The sequence below is a fragment of the Meles meles genome, chromosome 3, assembly GCF_922984935.1.
Source record: "Meles meles chromosome 3, mMelMel3.1 paternal haplotype, whole genome shotgun sequence".
NCBI lineage: Eukaryota > Metazoa > Chordata > Mammalia > Carnivora > Mustelidae > Meles > Meles meles.
In genome coordinates this window covers 109,932,831-109,960,505 of record NC_060068.1, presented here as the reverse complement: position 1 = coordinate 109,960,505, position 27,675 = coordinate 109,932,831, and the positions used below count along the sequence as shown (strand labels likewise).

The following is a 27,675-nucleotide window of genomic DNA, read 5'->3' as shown; positions in this document are numbered from 1 at the left end:
GTCCCTGGATAAGCTCTCAGCAGGAGGGAGCCACTCCAGACCTCACCTGCATGTACTTGTCCTGATCCAACCCACACAGCCCTGTCCCATCTCGTACCTTGGATTTCCGGGCCCCTTTCTTGCCTCCTGCTTTCTTAGACACGGGCTTCTTCTGGGATGGAGACTTGGCCTTTTTGGCTGGGGGTGGTGTGATGATGGCTTCCAACTTCCCTTTGGATCCTCGTTTCTTTGCTAGCAACTCTGGGTGGATGTTTGGTAACACTCCCCCGCTAGCTATGGTGACTCCTTTTAGCAGCTTGCAGGAAAATCAAAGTAACAGATGGTTAGCCCTGTCCACCAGGCCCCTGACCTTCAAGAAGTCTGCCCTGCGCATTCACATTCTTGCTTTGCTCCATCGAGCTCCTTCCTCCAGGGCATCTCCAAGGATACTGACAGGACCCAGACTCACTATACAAGGGAGCAAGGCCTCAGAGTCCCTCACTCCAGTGGAACTTCACTACCTTTCCTCCAGGGAGAGCCAAAAACCTTGATCCATTCCCTCTCATCCCCAAATAAAGCCTCAAGGAAAAATTGGCATGGGGCGCATGGGGGAGGGGGGAGGTTAGAGAAGCTGCTAATAGTCCAAAATGCAGAGCACACCTCTGACAGCCAGCCAAACACCAACCTCCCTGTGTTTCTCGGGCAGAGGGACTGCCTGCCCAAGCGTCTGGCAGGGGAGGGAGAGAAGCACCCATACCTGATTCAGCTCCTCGTCATTGGCCACAGCCAGCAGGATGTGCCGGGGTGTGACCCGTCCCTTCTTGTTGTCTCTTGCAGCATTGCCCGCCAGTTCCAGAATCTCAGCTGCGGGGAACAGAGGGGGAGAGCACTGGTTATGTTAGCGTGTCAGAGGACCTCAGGCATCCTCCCAGGCCCCATGTTCATGGCCCTGGGCATGGCCAGCGGCCTCAGGAAACAGCTACCCCAAGGCATGAAGCTGCAGGCGCTCTGCCCTGCCACACCTGGAGCTCAGTCGGCTAGTTGCAGATGTGCTCAGTGGGACCAGGAGGCCCCTCCACTCCGTCCCCTTTGTTTGGGATATGAAAACATGGAGGTGGAGAGAGAAGGGACCAGCTGAAGGTACCCCATTAAGAAGTGGGGGAGTGGACAGGTGACCCTGTTCCCCAGAACAGGCACCCCGCTGTATGGCCCTAGAGGGAGCTCTGCTTTCTGAGTACTGGGTCCTGTCAGGATTCAACATTGAACACCTATACATTCAGACTCAGAATTAAAAGGGAAGGACGGGACTCCACCAAGTCAACATCCCAAGAACACAAACCAAAAGAGGTAGGATGCAGCAGAAGAGGCCGAAGAGGCCTTACAACCAAACACAGTGTGCCAAACCTATTAATGTTTGATGGGATGCTGATTACAAAGAGAGAGAGAGAGAGAATGGGAGCTATACAAGTCTTTCTGGACAAAACTGAGATCTGAACACAGACTGGTATTAGATACCCCAAAGGATTATTAATCTTATTGGGAGTGACCTTAGTATCACTACTCTGTAGAGAACTGTGCTCTCTACAGGAGATACATGAGTATGTACTTGGGGGTGAAGGATCTTGACGTCTGCAATTTACTCTCAAATAAGCACAACCAACTCCACGGAGTAAATGCAGTGACGTGCTAAGTGCCATTAAATGTAGGTGTGCGGTCAGAGTGCTCCTCTTTCAGCATCGTGCATGCTTGACACTGTGGAACTTTAAGGTTTTATTTTTTTGAGAGAGAAAAAGACAGACAGAGAGAGAGCACCCACACACAAGCAGGGGTGGGGCAGAGGGAGAAGCAAACTCCCCACTGAGCAGGGAGCCAACTCAATCCCAGGACCCTGGGATCATGACTTGAGCCAAAGGCAGAGGCTTAACCGACTGAGCCACCCAGGCGCCCCAGCACTGTAAAACATTTTACGTACTAGACAGCTAGAAGCCCGGACCCTCATTGGTGCTCGGGTTCATGTGCCCATCTTTCAGGACGGACCCTCGCCAGACAGGATGATGGTGCTTCCATTGCACCCAACATGGGTCGAAATCGCCAGTGCCCTTGGCAAAAGAGTTTTTTCTCCTCCACAGCACAGTTCTCTTGGACAATGTCAACATCATCGCTTCCTCATTTTCTAAACCCAGACTGTCCTGGAACGTATCTTACACTCCCCTCCCCCATGTCTGCAATTCTGCCGGCCACGGCCCTGCCTATGACCACTGCCCTGTGGGCCCGGCTCAGGCCGGACCCCCTCTGGGTACTGAAGAATTTCTAGTATTCTGGGTTATGTTATCAATACTAGAGATCTCCAGCAAAGTCAGAACTCAGGATCATTGTAAAATAAGCAGGGAACAGGTCCTGTGCTTAAACTTTATGATATTCCATGGTCCACATGAAGGAGGGCTAGCTGCTGGACCCAGGGCGGTAACTAGGGCATATAATGCTGAAAAAAGGCCTGGCTCCTCACACAAATTCTCCTCCTGGGAGCGGTGGAAAACTAGCCACAGCCTGAACAAGTTTCCACCTGGAACCTGAGGCAGGAACTCAGAAACTCAGTAATCGCATCACTGAAGATACATCCCCCCACACCCAGAGACACCACGAGACGCTACCTACTTGATGCTCCCAGGCCAGAGCCCCTCACCTTGAATTTCCCAGTTGAGAGTCACTACAGTGAGGACCCATGAGGACCTGATGAGAACCAGCACATTTCCCACCCTTAAGCATTAATCTCAGTGGGGCTGTTTCCCCCACAGCTGAGGGCAGATGGTGGGGGAGAGAGCCCACCTGCCAGTTTAGCTGAGGCTTCCCTGTACATGACGGTGGCAGTGGGCTGCAACGCCCAGCAGAGATGGACCTATCTCAGCCAAGCAGGAAAGGGGGTCGGGAGGCCCAAGGGACCCTAAGCCCCATGTGCCATGATACAGAAATGGGCCCAAGTTTGAGCTTCTTCCTCCTCCACTCCTGAAGGAGGCACCACACCTGCATCACTCTGGTCCTGCCCGTGGCTGGGGAGGAAGCTCCCGTAGGATCCTCAGCTGATGCGAGCACAGACTCTAGGGTAAAGAAAGGAGAGCTGGCTAGAGCTGTCTCTGGGGGGAGCCCAAGCAGGGAGAAGCTCAAAGAGGAACAGCTGGTACCAAAGCAGTAGCTTAGCTGGCATTCCTCCTGGTCCCCACTATCCCCGCACCTCCTCACCGTGCCCTGCTTTCTGGGGCCACAGGGAAACATGGGGCAAACAGTACCCGCAGGGCCAGAATGTACAGAAGGAGTCTGGTGGATTACAACCTTTCCCCCATAAGGTGCTAAGAATGCTTAACCCGGCCTGCATTAGGCAGAGACCCACCATGGTGCCCTAAGCCCACCCCTGTGAAATTATGGCTTCTCAGGCAAGAGGACATGGCTTGTTTCTTTCTCCTTCCAGGAGTGGTAGTGAAAGGCTCTTCCCAAGAGAAGGGGCGGTGGCCACCATGGGGAGACCTGTGGTCTTATTTTAGGCACTGCTCCTTTAACTTTTGGGTGTGCAGGTGAGGATGTGATGATGGACACGGAGACCGCGGAGGGGTCACCATAACTCTGAGTGGCCTTGGGCCACTCCTTTGGGTGGGACACAGGCAGCCTGTGACACAAGGATATAAAGCACAGCAGTGGTCTGTGAGTAGCTCCCACGGCTCAGAAATCCGGAGATCAATTCTCCAGCAGCTCCCCCTCGCTTCCAAGAACTTTTCTTCCCCCACCACCGGCCCAGCCCCCAGGCTCTTACTCTGTGGCCGAAACCTCAATGGGCAGAGTGACTCCACTTGGGAATCTCAAGGGGTGTACTCACCTGCTGTTCATTCAGCCTGGATCCACGTGGGAGTGACCCTGAGGGGCAGGTGTGTCCAGTGGGATGAGGAGCACTGCAGCTCCTTGCTAAGAGCTGGTGTATGTGTGTGTGTGGGGGGGGGGGGTCCTCATTCCTCTACCTGTCTCACCAAGGAGCAAGAAAATTCACGGCTCTTCCCTCCCCACAAATCCTAGCCTGCCTTCCATCTGCGCATGCCCAGAGGACTGGCCCTCCCACCCTCTACCGCCCAAGGGTGGGGACTCAGTTCCACCTGTGGGGAGGGGTTTGGAGACAACTAAGTAGGGCACAGATTCATGCTGCACCTAGTTGAGCAAGAGATTGATCTTGTTTACTCCTGCATGTTTTCCAGAGGGTGGTTACCATAGCAACTCCTTTGTCAAGGGACACGTGCGAGACGAAGCACCTCAGAGGTGAGATGAGAAGCATGTTCCACGCCCATCCGTCCCCCGGGTACATGGCAGCTGGCAGAGAGCTGGGGCAATTTAAGCAGCGTCGAAAGATGTAGACCTCATCTGACAAAGGCAGGAAGCCAGAGCACTAACTCAGCCCTGGCCAAGTCTTCATGAGCGCCCACCCTCTCATCCTCGGGCCCGTTTCGGCATCAGCCATCAAAAGGGGGCTTTCCTGGCCAGGAGAGGGCTGACTGCTGCAGGGGGAGAGGGGAGGCAGGCAACGCCAGCTGCTCGTCAGGTTGGAACAGATCCCCTCGACTCTGTAGGGGCAGAGGGTACTGGCTTTGAGGAACAGGGGCAGGGCACAGGCCCCCGAAGGAACTTCCTCATCCACTTCCCTTCCTTGTAACTGATCCTCACCCTTGCGAGTGACAGCAACAGCAGGATCATGGAAGACCAGGCTCAGGGCTGTACACGGTTCCTGCCATGGCCCTGGGGAACCAGAGCCGGCTTCAGCTCTGCCTCAGCTTGCATGGAACCCATGCCTTCCCGCAAGGGAGGGTTTCCTACACCTGATTCATCTTGAATTTTGGAAGGACTTATGCATCTCTTTAAAAAAAAAAAAAAAAAAGGTTTTTTTGTTACCCCCCTCACCACCTGGGTTAAAGGGAAAAGGATTCTGGGAAAGAGAAGAATCAGGAAAGCACCACACCCACAGATGCAAGTCCTTTTCACGATTTCCAGAGCTCACTGCTTGGATCCTCCCTTGGAGGGAGTTTTCAGGAGCCATGGCCCTGGGGGCTATAACCAAAACAAATGGAATCTGCAAGAAACCACAGGAGGAGACCGGGCAAGAGCAGTTAAGAAGAGAAGAAACAGACCCCTCACCAGGTTCTCCACTGGCTCAAGCCAGGTCTTCCTGGCCAGCAACAGGAACAGCTTTGTTACCAATGACCAACAACGGACAGATGTGGGCCCCCAAGACTGCAGGTGCGGTAAGGCTCCCCATGACAAGCATTGCGTGGGGCCAAGTTAAATGGTGAGCAACACTGGCCAGCTTTTGAGCTATGTTTTCATTTTAAAGATCTTTTTTAAGATCTAACTTGCAAGATACCCCAATATCTCCTGTTCCCACTCCTGGCTAGGGCCCATCAGGCAAGTAGTGAGCCCCTAGATCCATCATCTCTAGTGGCCGGGCCCAGCAAGGAGACCTTATTCTCGAATCTAAGCAGCGGGCGCTGCACAGACAGCCCTGGGCCCACCATTCCCCAGGCTCACAGAGCACCACTGCTTTAAGGCCGCTTGACAAAATTCCCACAGCTGTGAATAATGGCATTATTTGGCAGCCTTTCAGCTACAGACCAGCTGTCTGAACGTGAATACCTTTGACAGGTCTCCTTTCCAAGTTCACCCAGAGACCAAAGGCTTAGTCTTCCTCCCCTCCCCTCCCCCCGACCCCAAACATCTTGAACTGAACCATATCTGTTGTAGGGAAGCATTCCGTCTATCTTCCTTGAGGGAGATGAAGTCATGGCTTACGGAATTAGAGTCCTAACAGCTAACAGGTGACGTGTGCAGGCTGCACCAAACTCTAAACACAAACCTTGCAAAGGCAAAAGGCGGGGGCTTCCCCGGAGCTGTTTGAAGCATCTCCCCTAACAAAAGAGATTGAAAAGAACAACCAGAAATCAAAGGAAAGCAAATGTTCACATAATCCCAAGGAGAAAACAGCTATTTGCTACAAAGCCAACAACATGACAGGCAATCTGTTTATTGTATTTCTGTCAGTTCCTCCGGCTTCCATCAGCAGTTCACGGAGCTCAGAACTGTTTTACACCGTTCTGGAAAGCCTTAACCCAATCAACCCCAATCGGGGAGTGATTGCTCAGAGTTTCCTGCATCCTGACTGCACCGCACTTTCCTCTAATTCCCCCAGGGACCTAGAATCCACCGGCCCCCACATCTCACCTTTTCAGATGAGCAGCAGAGTGTGAAACCCACCCACCTGTCAACCCAAGGCTCCAGGGCCTCACTCATGAGCCACAGCAAAGCTCTCCAGTCTGCTCATCCTGGGCCTCAAAGGAGCCAAGGATTCCAAAGAGAAAAAAACCAGCAGTAACAGAAAGTAGCAATTGTGTGTATGTGTGCAGGATACAAGGTATTTGGTAACAATAAGCCTTTCTGTTGCTTTTCTGCAGATGTTCTGAGTCTGACACACACTTGTCCCTTGCTGTTAAGTCCACGTTGCAGACCCTCCTAAGAATCCAGGAACAGCTGCTCCAGTCTCCCACCTTCCCCACGTCTTGCAGTAAGATAGAAACGCAGTGTAATTTGAGAGTTTCTAAAGTAAGCTGTTTTTCTGATTTCAAAGTAAAAAGTAAGTAAATCTACATTCTACACATTAACAAAAAAGAGGGAGGATTCTTGACCCACACTACCTTCCTCTTACCCAGCACCCCAGCCCCGCGCGAGTCCCTTCCCTTTCTGTAGAGCCTTCCCGTGTCTTCCCCTGAGTCTTTTTTTTTTTAATTTTTTTAAAAAGATTTTATTTATTTATTTGACAGAGAGAGATCACAAGTAGACAGAGAGGCAGGCAGAGCCAGAGAGAGGGAAGCAGGCTCCCCGCTGAGCAGAGAGCCCGATGTGGGACTCGATCCCAGGACCCTAAGATCATGACCTGAGCCGAAGGCAGCGGCTTAACCCACTGAGCCACCCAGGCGCCCCCTCTTCCCCTGAGTCTTCTGCACTTCTCTGTCAGCTAACCTTCTTGCTATGTCTTCGGGGGCAGGCGGGGGGGGGGGTGCCGTGGCAGAGCTGGGGTCTGTGGTCAGACAGCCCAGTGTGAATCCCAGCCCACGCACTTGGCTGAAGACGTGCCAGTACACACCGGAGGTGTGCTTGCGCTTTCTACGGAAGGGGGATGATTGTGAGGTCACCTTCCGGCAGGTGAAGATTCCTGACTTGGCAAGCTGCTGCCTGGTTACCATGGTGGGTAGGTGTCAGCTGCTGTTTAATGGGCTATGATCACACACTTCGTCTTTTGCAAAGCTCACCAGGCTTGATTTCTAGGGGAAGAAAACTATCCTTTCTTTTCCTTGGGTTCCTCTATCAAAATAATGGGCTGGCTAAGTGCATAGATGCTCTCACGTGTGTGAGAGCCAGGAGGACAAAAGCAACACAGAAAACCTGGTATTTCCTCATCGACAGTTTACTCTGCTGCTACACTTAACAGTTTACATATGTTTGAAAAATGCACTTGAACCCGATTAACCTTGGGACTGCCAGACTTACCTTGATAGAATGCAGCACCCGGAGCGGCCCCACAGGCGGTCTTTGCCTCGGGATGGGGCCGGGGGCTTTCGTCTGACCCCCATGGGGCGTGTGCCAGGGCAGAGGCAAAACCAAAGCCAGCTGCCCAGACAGCACGAGTCAAGGCCCAGGACAGAAGGTGGAAGGATGCCATGCTGGGGTGGCCCCAGAGAAACCTGCTCTTCCCCCAGGCCCTGGCTGACAGCTGGGCAGGACGCTCTGCCCCGCCACTCACTCCTTTTCAAGGACTCAGTTAATATACAAGGAAATGGTTAGTATGTGTTTGTTTGGATGTGGAAAATCACAGCCATTTGCTCTGAACTCCTCTCAGGAAGAGATGGACATTCAGAGAGCTCTGATTAAATGAAATGATTTGAAAAGTGTCATGTAAAGAGGAAACTCATTTAGAGAGCCCTGACACAGTGCCATTTCCCAGATAGACTTTTACAGAGGAAAATGAGGAGGAAGGCGCGTATGGCAGACAGCCCCAGTGTGGGGGGTGGAGGCGACGCCTATCCCTGCACTCGAAACCATGTTCCCCAAGATGGGGCACCCTGGTGTCTCCTTGGGGTGGAATCGGGGACTCCATCAGAGGGAGACACTCGACCCTCTTTGGTGCTGTTTCCCTTGTGCACAACTGTCTTTTCAAAATGTAAGAAATGAAAACACGGTGTGAATGAGAAGAGGCAACTATGGTGTGTGCACCCTTCCCACCTTTGAGACACTGTGTCACGCTCCTGCCCTGACATCTGTCCCTGCCTGCTTAATCCTGCTTCTCACAAGGGTTCTGAGCATGTGGAGTTTTCAGGTTCTTTTCATGACTGCTTTAAGAGCATTACGCGTGTGTCAGAGCAGAGGAGGCGCTGGCCCTGTCTGCCCAGGTGGATTCCCAAGGCCACGAGTCCGCTGTAAGCTGTGTCCCCCTCTTCCCTAAACAGAAGATGAAGGGACATTGTGCAAAAAGCCATCAACCCTCCAGTCTATCCTCCATGCCGCTGAGCCATATAATCTCCTCATGGCGGACAGGGTGCTATTCTCCCCTCTCCAAGGACTCTGTGGCTCCCCTTTCCCCAGAACCTCACTTGTCCTGCTGCTGATGCAGCCAGCACTCCCAACACTGACCAGACTGCCCCTTCTCTATGGCCCAGCACACGTCATGCCAACAGCCACCAGCCCTCATGTGCTCAAACCCATCTCCTTCCTATCAGTGACCCTTTGTCCCTCCAGGCCCACCCTGCAGGACCCCTGTCCCCTCTACCCAGGCCAGACCCCAAGACTGTCTCCAGCCCTCGCACATCACCTGCAACTGCTCAGGGTCTGCCCCTCTCAAGAGGCTTTGTCGCCTCAGCCAGGCTGTGGCTCCACTGAGGACCCGAGCTAGCCCTCCAGGACTGGGCACCTAGCATCCTCCCGCAATGTCCACTGGAGACACAGGAGATGCAAAGCGGACCTAGGGACCCTGAGCACCTGCAAACCGCTCCCCCCCCCTTGGCCCCCCAGCTCTCCTCGTAACGGCTCCTGAGGAGAGCCTGCAGGGGGCGCTCTTCTCAAGATAGGTTATTACGCAGAATGGCCTTGCGGAAAGAGGTTTCTTAGGCGCTAAGCCCCAGTCTCCTTCTAGGCCAAACAGGCAGTTTGAGGATTCCACGTGTTACCACATGTAAAGCAGCGAGCCAGTGCCTGACACATAGTAAGTGCTCACCAATAAGGCAGACGTTTCATTACTTAACACCCACTGGCCTCTGCCTAGTACTCAAAGCACTGGCCCCCATGTCCCCCAAACGAACACAACCACAAGCCACATTCTCCATCTGGAATAGGGACCACCAGGGCCTGGCGGGGAGGTGGGAGGGCGAGGAAACCGACCCTGCTCAAGGTAAGTGTCCTCATTTTCTGATGCTGACTTCCAGCATCAGAACCCCCAGATTTACAGAAGCTGCGCACAAATGTGGGCCACAGACTACCTCAGTCACCAGTTACCACGAGGGGCATCCCTTAGGAGAGCCATGGCAAGAGGCCTATAATTAGCCTTTCCCAGAGGCCCTGCATTCCCACATGGTTCTCACCGTCCTACAGACAAGAAATGTGAGCTCTGGCAAAACAAGAGCCTCCTTCTAATGCTGATGACATCTCTAAACGTCTTCTATAAAGGCCACTCTACACAGCGTACGTGGGGATGACAGTAGTCCCACAACAGGACCCCTGGGCATCAGGCGCCACCACAGGCCTCTGAGGTACCGAGGAGACATGCTTCCAGGCCACCAGATGGAAGGCACATGCCTCAAAAGGAAGGTGGGATATGAAATGAAGGAGGAAAGACACTGAGGAATGGGGGATGGGAGGCAGGGTCAGAGCTGTAGGCGGGCTGAGTTGCCCAGCAAATGGCAAATCCCAGGCGAGGCCCAGTTATCTTCTTGGCAACCAGCACAGGAGGGGGCGGTGGGGAAAGGCAGGCAGGGAGATGGGGGGGCGGGGGGAGGCTGACTGTGGCTAATACCCTTTGGGTCTGTCTTCTTGCTACAGTGTATTTATAGCTCTGAGGAGTGGCTTTTTGCTTTCACTATGTTTTATTCTGGGTTGACTAGACCTAGAAGCCTTCAGGCAAGCAAAGAAAGCAAGAGAACTATAAATATGTTCTATTAGTTGGTATCTTTCTGTTCAAATAACAGCAAGAGAGAAGATACCTGTAGAATTCTTATCACTTCCTTCTCCTCTCCGTAGATGAGTGGTGCTTTAAAACCATTCTTGCCAGTCATCCACAAGAGACCCTGGGGTGCGGCTAGCACCCTTCCTGGGATGTTGCTATTTAAATCAGGTGGCTGGCTCCTGGCTTCCTCTCCTTTTCAAGGTACAGCTGAGACATCCTCAGTGGCTTTTGCATCAGAGGTGAGAGATCAGTCCTTGATAAAGTTCCCATGCCTTCCCGTTTGCCACCCACGCCCACACGTGCCCTGCCACTTCCCTCTCCTCCAGCCGGTCCGGCTGTGCCCCGGTGTCATTAGCACAGCCTGAATCCGGCTTTGTTTACAAATCCAGGGCGCAGGTTTGGCTCCCATCTCATCAACATCTGGCAGCATCTGCCATTACCAACATTCTGTCCTCCTGAAATTCATCATCCTCTAACTGAGCTTCTGATCCTTCAGTGAAAAACTACTTATGAAGCAGCTGCAGAACATGAGCCCTCGTGCTGGTAGCTGAGCTCATGGTGCTGAGGGAGAAGTGGGGAAGGTACGTTCCCAACCCTGGGGTCGGGAGTATGGCCTCTGATAGGTCTAACCCACCACAGACCCTCACTATAGATCTGTTGAAATGAACACTGATCACGTCGATCCTCAGCAGCCCAAGTGGCACCTTGCACCTAGCCAGAGCCTGGTACCTCTTTCACAAATAGGTCATTGCAGATGGGTCGCTAAAGGAGTACACCGGGCCCTGCAGCATTCAGACCGTGATTCAGAGTGGAAGTGTGGGCACGCTCTCCAAGGCACTGGCCTGGTTTCATGTATTAGAGTCAACGCTCAGGCTCCATGGCAGGCAGTGTGAACTATAAAGCAGTCATCCCAGGGGAAGGCAGCCCCAAGAGGGCCCAGGGTCCAGGCAAGCCTCTGCTCACAGTCTCAAGTCAGGTCTCAGGGTTGGCAGAAAGGCCTGGGGGTTCTGGGGAGATGTTCGGGGCAGAGCAGCAATCCCCAGATCTTCCCAACCAAGATTTGGGCTCAAATATAAATGTCAGTCACTGAGATCACATGTACCCATTATCCTGATTCATTAGTCCTTGGCATTTCATTTTTAAGATTTATTTTGAAATGAAAAGGGAGAAGAAAAGTATCTTCGGAAAGATATAGAACACATATAAGAAATTAACGCTTTCTCCTGGGAGGAGAACTGGGTAAGGAAAAAGAGCAGAAAGAGAAATGCAGGTCTTACTATGTGTCCTGTGGGGAGGTGCAAGTTTTACCATTGGTATACATCACTTACTAAAGAAAATAAACAAATGAAAGACCCACCAAATATGAGAAACATAAAGTATGTAACTAGACAGACCAATGAAACAGAAAATAAAGCCCAGAAATAGCCCTAAATATATCCAGAAATTTCATGTGTGGTGAAGGTAGCATCTCAGATCACCAGGGAAAAGATGGGATATTGAATTGATTGTGTTGAAATAACTGGGTAACCATCTGGAACAAAATGAAGTCAATCCCTATCTCACACTATGTATCAGGATTAATTTCAAATGGATCAAAGTAAAAATGTAAAAAATTTAAATCATAAAAAGACTAAGCAAAAGCATGAAGGAGTTCTTTTGTAACCCTGGAGAGAAGTAGACTTTCTGAACAATGATTCAAAATCTGGCAGAAATAGATGATAAGAGACTGCCATTATTAGGATTATTTCAGATAAACCTGGTAATTATTCCACAATGTATAGGGATATAAAATCATCAGGTTGTACACCTTAAATATATACAATTATATGTGTCATTTATTCCTTAATAAAACTGAAAAAAACCAAATTATTCAAGTAGATGTTCTTATGTATAATAGAGTTAAAGAAAATTTTGAAAATGAAGAGAAAACAAATTATTAAGAACAACCAAGCAGATTAAAAAAAAATCCCAACAGGACGTCTAGAAATAAAAGTTTCAAAGCTGAAATTAAAAATTCATTGGGGGACCCAAGTAGCTCAGTTGGTTAAGTGTCCAATTCTTGATTTTGGCTCAGGTCATGATCCCAGGGTCGGGAGCTCGATCACCAAGTTGGGCTCCATACTGGGTGTACAGCCTGCTTAATATTTTCTTTCCCTCTCTCTCTGCCCCTCCCTGCTACAACTCAGGGGCCTGCACAGCATTCTCTCTCAAAATAATAATAATAATCAGTGACTGAATTAAATAGTGTATAAGATATAGCTGAAGAGAGAATTAGTAAATGGGGAGATAGTTCTAGAAGACAGAGCAGAAATAATTATCTACAAATAAGTTCTGCAAGACAGAAATGATAACTATTACTGAGATGAACAGATATGGAAAAAAGAATGAGACACTAACATGTTTGACTTGTGTTTTATAAGTAGAAAGAGCCTAGAATAGACACATTGAAGAAATAGCAGCTAAAAACTTTATGGATATGATAGAAGCATGTTCACGGATGCCTGGGTGGCTCAGTCCACTGAGCATCTGCCTTCGGTTCAGCATCTGCCTTTGATCTCGGGGTCCTGGGATCGAGCCCCGCACTGGGTTCCCTGCTCAGCAGGGAGCCTGCTTCTCCCCCTCCTTCTGCCTGTCCCCTGCTTCTACACTCTCTCTCAAATAAATACATGAAATCTTAAAAAAATAATAATAATAAAAGAAGCATGTTCAAAACCACAGCCTGAGAAAATTTATCACAAAAGGACTCACAAAATGAAATTCTGAACGATGTACTTGAATCACAAATAAAGTGATCCCAGACGGAAGACCTGAGAAGAAAGAGGCACACTCAGTTTGGGGCATACCTTTTCCTTTGCCTGAATCCAGAAACAAGTCTGGTCTTGCTGTGGGCTTTTTCATTGGCCCAAACAAAAACAGAACCCTTGCTAGGGAACTTGTCTCTGCATCTACAGACCCAGTGGCAGAAATGAAAGTGGCATGTGACCCTTCATGGGGAAATCGTGAAGCAAGAGGGAGCCTCCCTGACCATTGCGTTCCCAGGCAATGCAGCGCATCTTCAAGGAAACAGGTTGGAACAGCTGCACACCCTCATGAAAAGTCTAGACACAGACCTCACATCCTTTGCAAAAATTAACTCAAAATGGATCAGAGACCTAAATGTAAAACACTGAACTATAAAACTCCTAGAAGACAACATAGGGGAAAATCTGCACGACCACAGGTTTGGTGACGAGGTTTTAGATACAATACCAAAGGAGCAAAACATGAAAAAAGAAATGATACGCTAGTCTTCATTACAATCACAGACTTCAACTCCATGAAAGACACTGTTAAGAGAATAAGACCAGTCACAGACTGGGAGAAAATGATTGCAAAAGAAAGCAATGAAGTCTTTCCTTTCTCTGAGCCCAGTGCCAGAGTCCATGCCCCGGCAGGGGAAGCGGGGCCGCTGTTCCACGAAGTGGGCCCAGGTCACGCTGACACTGTCGTGGACCCCCTCAAGGACTCCTCAGAAGGACTGGGTGGTGGACAGATAAGAACTCCGTGTTTGTGCTCCGCAGCAGGTGCACATGCTTCTGGGATCCCCATGCTGTCCCGATGTCCTCCACATCTGCGGCAGGGGTAGCAAAACCCCTCCCCTCAGAGGTTTCTGGGCTCTCTGCTCCAGCTCTGAGACCTGTCCCACCTAGCCATCGGACACTACGTGATGAAGGACGTATCAAAGGTGCACTGTGATAAACCGCTTCTCCCAGCACTCCTCCTATGTCTCCCACCTTGGAATCATCTCCTCCCCTCAGAGGCAGAGGGAGCACTGCCCGTGCAGCGTCTCCTGAATTACCTCACAGTTTGCTTTGTGAGATGGATGGCGATGATTTTCTGTGACTGGCTATCAGTGAAGCTCATCAGTAGCGGATATTAATAAAAACAAATAATTGGGCTAAAATCTAACTCCCTTTCCTGCATGAAAGGCATCCATCCAGTGCTGCAGCTACCTCTGGGCAGTGGAATTAAGAATGAGTTTCAACTTCTTACATTTTTAAACACAAGTTGCTCCTATAACCCGGAATGGGAATAGGCATTTAAGTATTGTCTGCGTGCACTGGGTACGCAGCACATTAGTTTCAACTTCGGTGTTTCCCACTTTTTTCTAGCTGCAGCCCTCTGGCTCATTAAAATCCCCAGTCCTCCCTCGCATGTGTGTGTGCACACGTGTGCATGGGTGTGTGTGTGTGTGTGTGTGTGTGTGTGTGTGTGTGTGTGTGTGTGGTTTGTTCAGGGCTATGAAGCTAGTAAAGCGCTTTGCAGAACAGGGAGCCCTATGGGGGGCTGAGAGCCCCAGAGCAGCACGAAGACCCAAGAAGGTGCTCATGAGAGCTAGCTGAGCCCTGGTCTGAAGTGAGTCTAAGGTAGGGGTAGTCTGGCAAACACACCAGAGACTCATAAGGAACTCAGGGGGCCTCGGGGCATCAGGAGCCAGTCTGGCTGTCCTCTTCCTGCCCTATTTTTAGCTGCATGAGTACAGGACACACTCGGGTGTCCTGGATAGGAAAGTGCTAGGCAGTCCAGGTAAGTGACAGAGCCAAGTGCAGGTTCTGCCTACCTCAATGTGCCAAGCCTGTCAGGTCCTTTCCCAGGCCAGAAACACCGAATGTGGTGGATGTTTGCTGAAACGAGTATGTGTATCAGGGTGTGCTGTGGACAGGGAGGGCTCCCCCTCCTGCACTTGGAGGACACACGGTGGGGCCGGAGTGCAGCCCAACCCCTAATACCAAAGGGATATGCAACACCTGACCCACTTATGGATCAGAAATCAAGCAAGCTGAAACCTGGGCAGAAAATAATCATTTCATCAGACAGTGAGGTATATTCTTAAACAGACAAAACAAATTCCTTCTCTGAGAAACTCCTCTGAGGTTATTCATACAGCCATCTCAGAAGAGATGTGAATCTAGCCGTCTTCCTATCTCGGCCATGGAGCTGTGTTTTTTTGCTAGAATACATCTTAAATCTCATCACTTCAGTTCTGCTACACACAGCTGGAGCAATGCTGACACACAGCGCCTTGACCCATGATTTAAAACCAACAAATCGGGGATGCTCGGGTGGCTCAGTTGGTTAGGCATCCGATCCTGATTCTGGCTCAGGTCATGATCTCAGGGTTGGGAGATCGAGCCCCAAGTCAGGCTCCATGCCGAGGGTGGAGTCCCCTTGTGATAGGTGTGGACATCTACCTGAAGGATTTTTCAGTTAGCCAGGAGCTGGGCACGCCAGAGCAGAGGCCCACTGGCATTCAGAATGTCTGAGCCAAGAGTGCACCTTCAGGCCGGGAGCCATCAGAGCCCAGTGACACCCCCCCAACCATGCAGTGCATGTTGTCATGGGTGAGGGACCCCATTCTCCTCCTTATGGCCTGCTCCAGGCTGGAGTAGGTGTGGGAAGGAGGTTGTAGCCTTGCATCTTGCTCTGAAATGTGAAGCTGGCCTCTTTCTCCTCTTGGGTCCAGAGCCCAATCATCTGTTGTACTTAAAAGGCAAAGGCACGGGGCGCCTGGGTGGCTCAGTGGGTTAAGCCACTGCCTTCGGCTCAGGTCATGATCTCAGGGTCCTGGGATCGAGTCCCGCATCGGGCTCTCTGCTCAGCAGGGAGCCTGCTTCCCTCTCTCTCTCTCTCTCTGCCTGCCTCTCTGCCTTGTTGTGATTTCTCTCTGTCAAATAAATAAATAAAATCTTTAAAAAAAATAAAATAAAAAAAAATAAAAGGCAAAGGCAACCTCTAGAACATGCTACCAGGTATGTTGCCACACCTAGCTCATGCTACCAGGCATGTTGCCTCTGAGAGTCTGCGAAGCAGATGGTAAATGTCCCAGAAGTGCGGACGCCTCCCATCTGTAACCCACCAGTGATTTCTCATGCCTCTGTGCTTTCAGAAGAACACAACAACTTCATGACCACATTTTTAGGGAGGAACCCTTGGTGTCACCTCACTGAGAGACGGGAGAAGCAAGAAGTGATCCAGCATTCCTGCTGCGTGTTATCATTTTGGAAGAGGCACCATGTCTTGCTGAGTCCCCTTGTCTGGTTGTGGGAGAGGTGGCTGCAAGATGGTGGGTGCCCTTCCTGCCACACACCCTGAGGAGCATGGAGCACTAAGCAATAAAAGCGTTACAATGACCCAGAGGATCTGGGTCCCTTCTCAGCTCCTTACTTGCTCTATGAGGCCCCAGGCAAGTTCTCTTACACTTGAGGCTGGTTTTTGAGTCACTACAGATGGGGGTGATATCCCTCCTCAGCTGACTTCCCGCAGTGGCCATGGAGCCACCAGTGAGACCAATAAAGTTATTTTCGGTAAAAGGACCACCCCTGCCCCCTGAGAGAAATAGCTGATTTTGAGACTGGAGCTGGGGAAATTCAGGGTGAGACTAGAACATCTCGTTGTGGGGGAAAGCAAGAAAATGTATAAGAATGGAAGAGGCCATCACAAAGGACAGCAGAAGCGGCCTGAATGTCAAACGTGAGACAACACGAGCCCCATCCTGGGTGATGACGTGTAGTGTATAACCCAATAAAGATGTCCATGAAGCAACGCTGCAAGTCCAAAGAAAAGAAAGAGGGAAGGGCAGAAGGAAAGTAAGTTCTTTACAGAAGAATGCCAACTAATACAAAGCAGAAGAAATGACAAACAGAAACAGCATTCTTTCATAACCACTACAGCAATAACCAATTCAGGTAAGAGCATTCAGGCATGCCAAAGCCACTGGGGGAAGACCGTGATTCCAGCTGTGCAGAAATCCTTAACCATAGGACCCCAGTGAATCACCAACAGCAGGACAAACCCATGTCAGGTGCCTCCTAGCACAATACTAGACAGGGACGCAAGAGCACTTAGGCAATCCCCCCGTCAAAAGTGCTCAACCCAAATGCAAGTCATGAAACGAACCCAGACTGATGGACATTCTGCAACACAACTGGCTGCATTTTTCAAAAAACATCCATGTCTTGGAAGATTTAAGGAAAAAAAAAAGTAAGGAATTGTTTCAACTTAAATAAGACTAAAGAAACCTGATAACTAAAGGAAAAGCAGGATCCTGAAATGGATCTTGGATCAGGAAAGAAAACAACAACAACAAAAAAACCACACACACAAAAGAACTACAAAGGCCAATGTTGGGAGATTAAAGAAATTTCCAAGTGGACAGCTAACAGGGCAGAGTGTAAACAACTGGGGCAACTGGGTGAAAAGGTCCATTGTACTACTCCTGTAGCTTCTCTGCAGTTTCGAAAAGTCTCAAGAGAAAAGGAGCCCCACGGTCGGCTCGATCCCTGGAGGGTGTCCGGACTGCCACGACACAAATCCAGGGGTACCCCCGGGGGACTCAGGTGTACTCACCCGTCAGGTACTCCAGGACGGCAGCCATGTACACGGGCGCCCCCACTCCAATCCGGTACTTGGGGTGGCCTTTCTTGATGTACCTCAGCATCCGCCCCACCGGGAAGATGACTCCCGCCTTGGCGGACCGGGAGGTTTTGGTAGACTTCTTCTTCCCACCCCGGCTCGACATGGCGGCAGCCCTGGAGGTGGATCAGTAAAGCACCCTGTGGAGGCAAGAGGCACAGACGTCAGGACCATGGGAACAGTGACTGCCACCCACCCCATGCTCCCCGGCCCCTAGGGGAAGGGCCACCGCCTGCAGCCACTGAGCCCCCACCCAGCCCAGCTGGGGCCCTCTGCTGGAGCACCTCACCCCTGGAAAGAGAAGGGCAATGCTTTTCACCTTTGATACCGTAACATCCATTTCAGCGGCCACTTCCGCTTCAACGCTACTCTGACAATGAGTGCTCTCAAGTGCCTTGCCTCTATGCCCCGTGATGTAAAAGGCAATGGGATTTCTTAGCGACGTCCTGCACACTTGTTCAATAACTGCATATTCATATCCTTGAGACCAGGATGGACACATGCAGAAGCCTTCATGAAGGAAAACTATGGCACCTGCCCCCAGCAATGATGGAAAGCCTGCTACCTAGGTAGTCTGATGAAAGCAGCGTCTCTACCTCATGATCCTTTCTCCGTGGGGCCAAGAACAGCTCACCAGAGTTCAGCAGGAAGCTGGGCTGTAATCACAGGCCCTCAGAACACTTCCAGTCCGCTAGCTGGGCCTGTCCTTAGAGAAGATGGAGAAGTGCTTGTCTTTCCTTGCTCCTCCTCCCCATCCCCATCCAAAATGCCATTCGAGTCCAGAGGATACTCTGTCTCCATCAACTCTCAGAAGGCCTCTCCCGTCCACCTGACTGACTGAACCCAGGCCATCACGAACATCTCCTGAAGAGGTCTCCCCACAGCGGGCCATACTCTCCAACTGCCCTGTCCTCCGGGCTGGTACAGATATGTCTGAATGGTTAATGGCTCTGATCTGAAAGCCTTCTCTGGCTGCCACATTCCTAAGGAAGAATCGACATCCCTGGCCCATCATGGAAATGTCCTAGATTCAAGGCCTGGCACATCCATCCAGCTTCACCCTATACCTCCGGTGCTCCAAACTCGGGCACAGGGGAAGTCACGCACAGCTCCCCACAAATGCCCTCCCCTGCAGGGGCCCTGCCCTTTGGCCAGGACTGCCACTATCCCTCTCATTTGCTTTCTGCCAACACTTTCCAAGCGCTCAGATCCAGCCGCTCCATCCCTGGGCTGCCTTGCACTTGACACCACGATGATGTGGCTATGCCCCCATCTCTCCCGTCAGAAGGCAGGCTCTCAGAGGGCTGCCTCTGGCTGCACTCCTAGCACAGCAACAGTAAAGTCTACACGTGTGCTAAGAGGATTCAAGGTATCAAATGTTCCATGAGAGCATTCAAGTCATTCATGCACTTGCTTCAAGAACTGTGCTGGGGAATGGAGACAGCAAGGCACAAGGCAGGGGGTATCTTCTCTGTTCTCCTGGAGCTCATGGGGCAGAAAGAGATGAAATAACCCTACAGTTATTTAAGTGATAACCATGAAAGGCAGCAAGGATGCTAGGAGAGGTTGTGAAGAGGCCTCAGCCTATCCTTGGGCACCAGGCAAGCATTTCCCAGAGGACATCAATGTTCAACCACTAAACCAAATGGGCAGGACTCTCTACTGGAAAACTGAGGTCAAGCTGTGGGCTATGTAGGTCACTCCAGCTCCAACGGGCCATGCCACAACACCAGCAGAGTCCACAGAGTTAGGAGTCCTTGTTACTGATGCCCAACCCTATATTTGGAACACACTGTGGTCCATATAACATCAGGGTGATGCATAAGGTCATCTCAAGTCATCTGCCTGACACAGATAGCCAAAACAGCAGACAGCAGATTCCTGGGCACTCTAACGGGGCGGTGGGGGGTGGTGGCTAGACAATTATGATGAGAATGTTACATTTCTCATCAAAGGGCACCGAGTCTTAACTGATCACTGTGAGCTAAAGAGAACCCTAGAAGGGCCTGAGTTTCTCTGAAACAATTAAATGGCCTCATTTCTTGCTGTGATGGGCTCCATTTTGAAAGAGTCCCTGCAAACAGGTGTCCATGCTGACTCTGAGCAGGAAATAGTATACATACACATGTGTGCACATGTGTGTCTGCAGGGAAAACTGTCATGGGGCTTCCCAACAGTATTTTCCTATACTACAAATGTGTCTCACGGACCAACCCCACACCTCTGGACTAGGAGTTTTCAGATCTGAACATTTCCCTTCCTTTAGCAGTAGAGGCCTACAGTCAGTGATGATTAATGCAGCTCAGCCCTGTTCTTCCCAGAGCCCTGGTGTCAGCTCCCAGCCTCAGGCGGAACTGTCTGGTTATGTTTGGGGCTGCCTCTGTGGCAAATAGGCAATGTCCTGTCCCAGAGAGGAGCCATTAGCATTCACAAGCCTGACGGGCCCTCAAAACGTTCATTCCTTAAAAGTGATGCTCCTGGTGTTTCCCTTCCACTCCAGCCCTTACGTGGACATGCTAGGGCCTCCCGGGTACATACCTGGCTGTGGAGCCCCAGGGTTCTGCTCTGACTGCCTGTGGCAAGGACCCACTTGAAAGTCCCATGGGCACCTGGAACTCCCTCCTCTGGGTTTCTGAGCCCCAGCAGTGACAACCTCATGTACCAAGTCACCAAGCAGCAGTCAACCTACGCCTTACTTCTTTGCCCATCTTCACAGTGCCCAGCCATGAGCCAAGCTCTGTTGAACCCACCTCGTAACTTCTCGGGCCTCTTCCTTTCTCTTCGGCCTCCCTGCCTTGATTCAGCTCTCTCTTCTCACCTATCATCCTCAGCTCCAGTCTCTCTCCATGGAGGCCAGAGGATGTGTGTCCCCCCTGTATGTTCCCCGTCACCCTGAGCCGGCCACAAACAGCATCCTTCACCTGCTTCTGTGGCACTGCTTCCCGCCGCCCCTGACTTCCTGCCCTGTAATGCAGGGTCCAGAATATCTCCCCGCCTGACGCCCTTTGTCCTCTTCCCGACCTACTGTGCTGGCGCTCATGCCATCCCTGTACTCAGACCCGACCACTGACTGGCGTCACTCGTTGCTCCCTGTTCCCAAAGCTCACCTTCTGGCACGTATCTGTGGACCCGCCTCCCCAGCCTGACTGCACTGCAAGCGACTTGGTGCCAGGTGGTTAACTCATCCCTAAGTCCCTGGGTCCCAGGCAGGACCTTCAACATCATGGATCCCCAAGTGTCACTCTGCTGAGAGGAGAACATCTTCACGCCTAACTTTTGGTCAGGCTCCTGATAACACAGACCCACGTCTTCATGCCCCAGGGCTGACCCTGCAGCTCCTGCTCCTCACCCCTCCCCATGTTCTTCCCGCACTTCTAACTGTAGGTCCCCACGCTGCAGCCACAGCTCGGAGAGACTTCTGGCGAAGCCACGCAGCCTCCGACATCCAGTGATACATGCTAACTTTAAAAATATCTTTCAGAAAATCGCCTTGTAGCTGGGCAGTCTCCAGATAAACCTGCAAGTCTGCCCAGTCCATTACACTTTTCAGGGGTCTGTGGAGAAATGGGTGGCCATGGCCAGGCACCCACATGGGGAGAGAGTGGCTGTGATGGACGTGGCCATTGAGTACTGGGGTTAATGAAAAATTCCAAAGTCAGACTGGCTTCTTTCAGGTTGTGGCTCTGCTGCTTACTGCCTATGTGTCCTTGGGCATGTGACATAATGTCACCCTCAGAGCTTATCTTACCATCAAGCGGGGATGAAGACAGAATGGACGTCGAGCAGTTGGTGAGAGAACAGAACAAAAACATGCATATACAGGGCCTGAAAAGCACTGACGGAGTGAGTGCTCAGGACAGTCAATAAAAATAAGAACGTGTATAATTTGAAAAGAGGCTGCCTCCTGGAAAGATGATGTGGGTTATCCATACTGGCAAGGATGGCACCAGCTGCTCTAACAAACAAGCCCCTACAGATTGATTCTCCCTCGTGAAAGTCCAAAGTGGGTTTCCATGATTGGCTGGTGCTACTGCACATGAGTCATGGGCCCAGACCCCTCCCATCCCTCACTGCGCAATTCCCAGGGTTACCACAGAAGGGAAAAGGCCATGGAGGATAAAGCATGGAGGCCTTCAAGGGGGAAAGAGGGCATACCACTACTAACCATGATTCACTGACTGGAACTTGGTCATATGGTCTCACCTAACCACAAGAGCGGCTGAGAAATGTCTTTTAGCTATCCAGTCAGCAGAGAAAACAGCCAGTTCCATCACACAACAAACCAAGGTAAAAACTGACCACGAAACCAGGGTGTGAGCAGCCAGCCAAAGCCTGTTGGGACCTATGTGACCCATGTCCTGCATCCAACCTCTTCTGAGAGGTGGATGGTCCCCTGTCACAGAAAAAGTGGCTTCTAACACACTCGGCTTCTCTTCAAGGCACTCATGTTGCTCAGAAGAGAAACAGCTCTACTATCTTGTCAAACCGACAAAACTGTGTGCTTCCTTCCTGGACTAATCATCCAGGAGGGCACCCCATTCAAGAAACTGGAAGTCCTCACCCCTAGAGAGGGCCTCCACGTGCTTTGACGATGGTGACATGGCTTCAGGCAACCTTGGCATTCATTCATCATGGCACATTATCTTAGCTGGGTCTTTTTTGACTGGAAATGAAGGTTCTGTGGTTGATCCTGAAGGGATCTCTGTGGTCTTTACCTCTGCAACCCCTCTGACTACAAGTCAATCACAATAGACACAAACCTTGCTTGCAGAAGCCTAAAGCTTACCCAGAGTCGCACACTGACGGAGAAAGGCTGTATGGAGAAGTTAGCCAGGCTTGAGTGAGAGGCAAGTCTCGAGTGAGAGGCAAGTCTCTGACCACAGGCCTCCCACAAACCGAGATGAGACAGGGCATGTGATCTTTCCTCACGGCACAGGACTAGGAAGAAGGCTGGCTGTGAAACCAACCTCCTCGACCTTAGCAGTTGCTACACTAGTGGGCTCTGCTTACCAGGCCCCCACCAACCTGTGATCTGGTAGGCTCTAAAATGCTGGCTGGATGGTGACAGATCAGCTGGCATTTACAGTAGATGGGGTGCTCTTGGCAAAGATGAGGGCAGCATTTCCAAAGGCCATAGGCCACAGGACTCAGAGATGCGGCAGGCGGGACACCAGTCAGGCACCTTCAGCGAGACCATTCGTGGACACGTACCTGGCCAATCCCTGTGAGAAATCATATCCTCAAAATTCAGGGAGCTCGTGGAGTCACCTTAGGGATTCCCAGGAAGGGAATACCACAACTGCACTGACAGCTAAAGTGGGAGCCACGAAGGGGCCTTCCCACTCCCTGATAATTCTATGGCTCCTGCCGACTCTCTTTTGCCATGAGACTAGCTCTGTAAAAGATGAAAGAGACCAGAGGGAAATACTTAGCTTCCTCACATCTGTAAATGACTGACCTCCACTAAGGCTACAGCATAGACAACTCTTTATCAGGGCACTTACAAAACCACTGTAACCGGCGGTTGTGAAGTCTTTTATTATCCAAGCAATGAAATTCGTGCATATCGATCCCAAATGAAATATTGACCAGAACTGCTGGGGAGCTGCTAGTCAAATGGCCCTATTTCCAGCACCCGAGGATGGGGGATTCTGAGCAATCAGTGGTTCAAGTCACTGCTGCCGAGGGAGGACAGCACCATCCACTCCTTGCAGCTGGATAAATGCCTATGTGTCCACATGCATTTGTCACTTCCCATCAACTCCAATCATGACAGCCAACCTGAGGCCCTTAATTGTGAAGCGTGGGACACTAATCCTGTTGACGGCATTCTCTTCCATTTACTCCCATCATACCAGATGATTAACGGTGTCACTGCTATCATGTCCCCAGAGGCACAAGGATCTACTCCACAACTATCACTCACAGAGATGGGCTTCAGAAACAGCCCTCTGATTGGCCGAGAAGAGAGACTTGCTCTGGTACACTAGCCAATCAGAAGAAACATCTCTCTCCATTCATGAAACACTACATCATCAAGTGAGCTGGATGATTAAAGGACTTACAGTCCACCCTCAGTGAGCCAAGGGATTACAAACAAGGAGAGAAGGACAAATTCGGATAATAAATAAATCCTAAACTGCAAATTTTGTTCCAGCACATGTATCTTCCTTGTGTGTCAAGTTTTTGTGGTGGAGTTAAAAACAGAAGACAAACACAAGTATTATTTAGGAAAGAGTTTCCAGAAGGCTAGTCTGGAATTAAAATTTCACCTCTGTAAACCCCCATGCTCGTGATCGGCACTAAAGGAATTGGCACTACCTTTCAATAGCAAGGCACTGTCTTCCTGCTTTAAGAGGAAACGTTCCTTCCCACCTCCTCTCTCTTTTAAAGGTTATGCCATACTTTAAGATAGCCATTTCAATGGAAGGCTATCAAAGGAAAAGTTTAATGTGCACTTCAATAGAGGAGGACCCTGGTTGGATGGCGTTGGCATCTAGAAGCCATTCAGTATTTGCTGAATGGCTGAAGTACTCCCAGTAAGAATAATGAACATCTAACCACGTCTCTCTCCTGCTCAGAGCCTTCGATGGTTTCTTCTAGCTTCACCTGACTCCCTCTAGGATTCAGCCATTCTGAGCCCCTGGCAGTTCCCCCATATGACCTCTATTCTCACTGTTCTAAGACTCAACACATGGGGCTCCCCAGGCCTCAAACACTTATCCACATCTGCCCTCCTCTGCCAATTCCTACTTGGCTTTTCTATACCCAGGAAGGGCTTGCTCCTGTTTATGTCACTGCTCTGGGGACTACACTGAGAGTTACTGTGGCCTTCTGCACCAACCTTACACCAGCCACTTGCCTGTCTTCTCTTTGCATCACCTTCCCAAGGATGAGGACTGGGCATCTCTTGATCATGCTCCTGACCCCAGCACCTGACTCAGAGGTGATTCTCAGAATTATTTATTGAAAGACAGTAAGATATGAATCTGGCAGGCTTGATCCAAGCAAACAAGCTATACAACTCTTCAGAACCCACTTAGGCTCACTTGTAAGAGCTGGGATGGCCTCCAATGTGCTTCTAGAACTTTAGAATGTGGGGCAGGACCCACAGGATTGGCATGGGCCTCCCAACCCCTGCTCCTTCCCAGCATATATGCCAAGAACGGAGCTCTGAGAAACCTAACATAAACCCAAAGACACAATCCAACAAAAAGTAGAAGCTGCTGTAATTCTGATCCATAGCATATACAGGTTCTTACTGTGTTTTGACAGCTTGGGGTTTGCACTTTGGTTTATTTTAATAAATCACCTTGAAATGACCAGGGACAGCATTAGCTCTGAACGTATTAGAGGCAGGTCCCAGAATACATGGACTCCAAGCCTCTCTATGGGAAAAGGATAAGGGGTCTCGGAGTTCTACTGTCACAAGGACCAGAAGAAATGGCAGATGGAGATGTCCCACTCCCTGCCCCTGGTCCCTTGGGTACAGACCACCCAGTGACTTGGGGCTGTGTGTTAGAGTGTCACAAGTGGTAGTCCAGACCACTCCTCATTCTAAAGGCCCTACCTCAAGTAATCTTCGCTTAAACTCTTCCCTCCTTCTTAATGCCTTCATCTAGCTATCAGCATTGGTAGGCTAAAACAAAGTAACAGAATAAAGAGATTTCCTGCTCTCCTCCTAAAACTAGAGAGGGGAAGAATTTAAAGACTCAAGGGTCTTCTGGTTTGGGTTGGCTTTTTGTTTGTTTTGTTTTGTTTTTTAAGAAAAAAATTTAAAGTTTTAAAGCAAATCTATCCCCACTGGAGAGGCTTTTGTGCAAGACTAGGATGACACTGTCCAACTTTAGTCCGTTGTGTACAGGCGGTATAATTTCTAGTTGCGGCATAAGGTGGGCATTTCAGAGTCAATAAGTGCTCTGAGGGCACCTGCAGCAGGTGGATTCCACCTAACTTACACCTAGAGTCTCCCACTCAAAGCTCTTTGAAACTTCCCTAGTCCGCTGAGCAGGAAGCCTGGGACAAAGTACTTTGCCCCTTCTTTAACGGTAAAACCTCAAACCACAAAGGTGGAAGAAAAAGAGAAGCCAGCAGGAAGGCCCCTCTAATTGTCTATTTTTATATGCTGTTTATTGGATCATTAAAATCTTACAAGGATTTCATGGTAATTGTAATTGCTGAATTCAAAGTTTGCCTTAGCTGTTTGTACAGACGTTTCTCGCTTTCAAACTGTGCAGTATTTTCCCTAACATCTTGTCTGAAAGAATCTTCCAATCTACTGACCAGATCCCTGAGCAATCCGTGGTCCCTGGAGTGGAGGCGGGGCGCGCCACCCCGCACACCTGTTGTCAGGTGACACCGCCCGCAGCATCCAGCGCGCTCACCTCCCCACCCCTCCCCACCCCCAGCGAGTCCCTTCCCTCCCGGCCTTCTCCACCCTGGGAGCCTACAGCCTTCGGGAGTTACCTTTTAAAAAAAACTCCCAGCCACAAAGCAAACAAAAGGCCGATCAGAAGATGAAAGAGGGCAACGGGGGGGCGGGGGGGGAGTGTTCCCGCGTTCCCTCTCCAGCCACTCCCTGGACAACCCCCTCCCGGGCCCTGCCTGGCTCCAATCCCACGAGTGTATCCCCCCAGCCGCCAACCCTCCCTTCTGCGTAGAGACGGAGCCAGACGCCTACACCGCCGCCACCTGGCTCTTGGGCCCGACTTATTGTGTGGGGGGCCGGCAGCTCGCGGGCCGGCGGGGGCCTCACCAAGTACAACTCCGCGCACGGCAGCTCCCGACCGCCCAGGCCCACGCTGGCCGGCCAGCGCCGCGGGGCCTCCCCGGGCCTCGGGCTCAGCCTGCTCGCGCGCCCCGGGAAGGGTCGCCGGGAGAGGGGCCAGCACTGTCGCCTTCCCACAAAAGCGCCCAGGCGCGGGCAGGAGGACGCGGTTTGGAGAGAAGTTGGCTTCCGGGTTTGCTGTTTGAACAAAACCAGAGAGAATCCCGCGCGGCCCGGCAGGGCCTGGGAGGGCGCCGTGCGCGCGCGAGGCCCCGCATGGGCCACGCGGAGCGCGGCGACCCGACCCCGGCCGAGCGCCTCCCGTGCGCGCCAGGCCCGGCCGCTCCCGGGTCCCCGCGGCCGGAAGAGCAGCGACCCGACCGGGCGACGGGGGACCGGGCGCGCGGCGAGGGGGCCCGCGCGGCACTTACGGGGCGGCTTGGCGGCGGCGGCGGCGGCGGCAGCAGCTAGGTGTCCGGCCCGTGCCCTCTCGGCCGCTCGCGCCTTTTCTCTCCGCGCTCCTCGCTGGCCCGCCCGCCTCCTCGCTTCCCGCCCGCGCGCCGCGCGCTCGCCCCCTCCGCCCGGCTCCGCTGCCGAGTGAACTGGAACCAGTCGCCGCGGCCCCGGGATTCCCACAATGCACAGCGCGCCGCTCGTCACATCCCATGCAGCCCCGCGCGTCCGGCCACCCCTCCCGCGCCACCCGGGCGCCCCGGCCTTGACCCCGGTCTCGCGGCTGCGCGCGCCTAGGCCTCCGCGCTTCGTCGCCGGCAGGTCGGCGGGTCTGTCCGCCGGCGGCCCCGAGGCCCTGCCCGCGGACACCCGGGCTGGAGGCTGGACGCTGGACAGAGGGCCGAGCCCCGGGCGCGCCCTGAGCCCAGTGCTGGGAAAGCCTCTGACCCCCCGCAGAGAAGCTTCTCCCGCGTGACTCCCAGCCCCTGTGTCTCCAGCGACACTTACTGAGCACCTACTGTGTACCTGAGCACGGCACTGTAGCAGACTCAACCCTAGAAGCTTTCCCGTTAGCCCGGGGAAGGGGAGGCATAACTGCTGTTACCAGCCAGCAATGCACACCGCCCGCACCCTCTTTGGCTCCCTTGGGCTTCTTTACAGTGACCCCGGGAAGTCTGGACCTGCTTTGTCCATGGAAGCGGTTAACTACTTGATTCATCCAACCTTCACTGTTGGACCCAAGTTGGGATCTGCTGCCATCAAAAGTGATTATCACACACATTTTTTTTTT

General features: G+C 51.6%; 1 protein-coding gene across 4 annotated transcripts in view; it reads right to left on the bottom strand.

Moving 5' to 3' along the window:
- Positions 1-27,048, bottom strand: part of LOC123937932 (core histone macro-H2A.1) — a 68,278-nt gene extending 41,230 nt beyond the window's left edge. For 3 of the 4 annotated variants that reach the window (XM_045998782.1, XM_045998784.1, XM_045998785.1), the window contains exons 1-4: positions 26,864-27,048; positions 17,600-17,805; positions 737-843; positions 98-295 (exon numbers count right to left, since the gene is read on the bottom strand). In XM_045998782.1, coding sequence (XP_045854738.1) covers positions 98-295; positions 737-843; positions 17,600-17,771 — 477 coding nt within the window. In that variant the 5' untranslated portion in view covers positions 17,772-17,805; positions 26,864-27,048. The remainder of the gene's footprint in view (positions 1-97; positions 296-736; positions 844-17,599; positions 17,806-26,863) is intronic. The other variant, XM_045998783.1, reaches the window with a different exon arrangement.
- Positions 27,049-27,675: the final 627 nt, after the last annotated feature.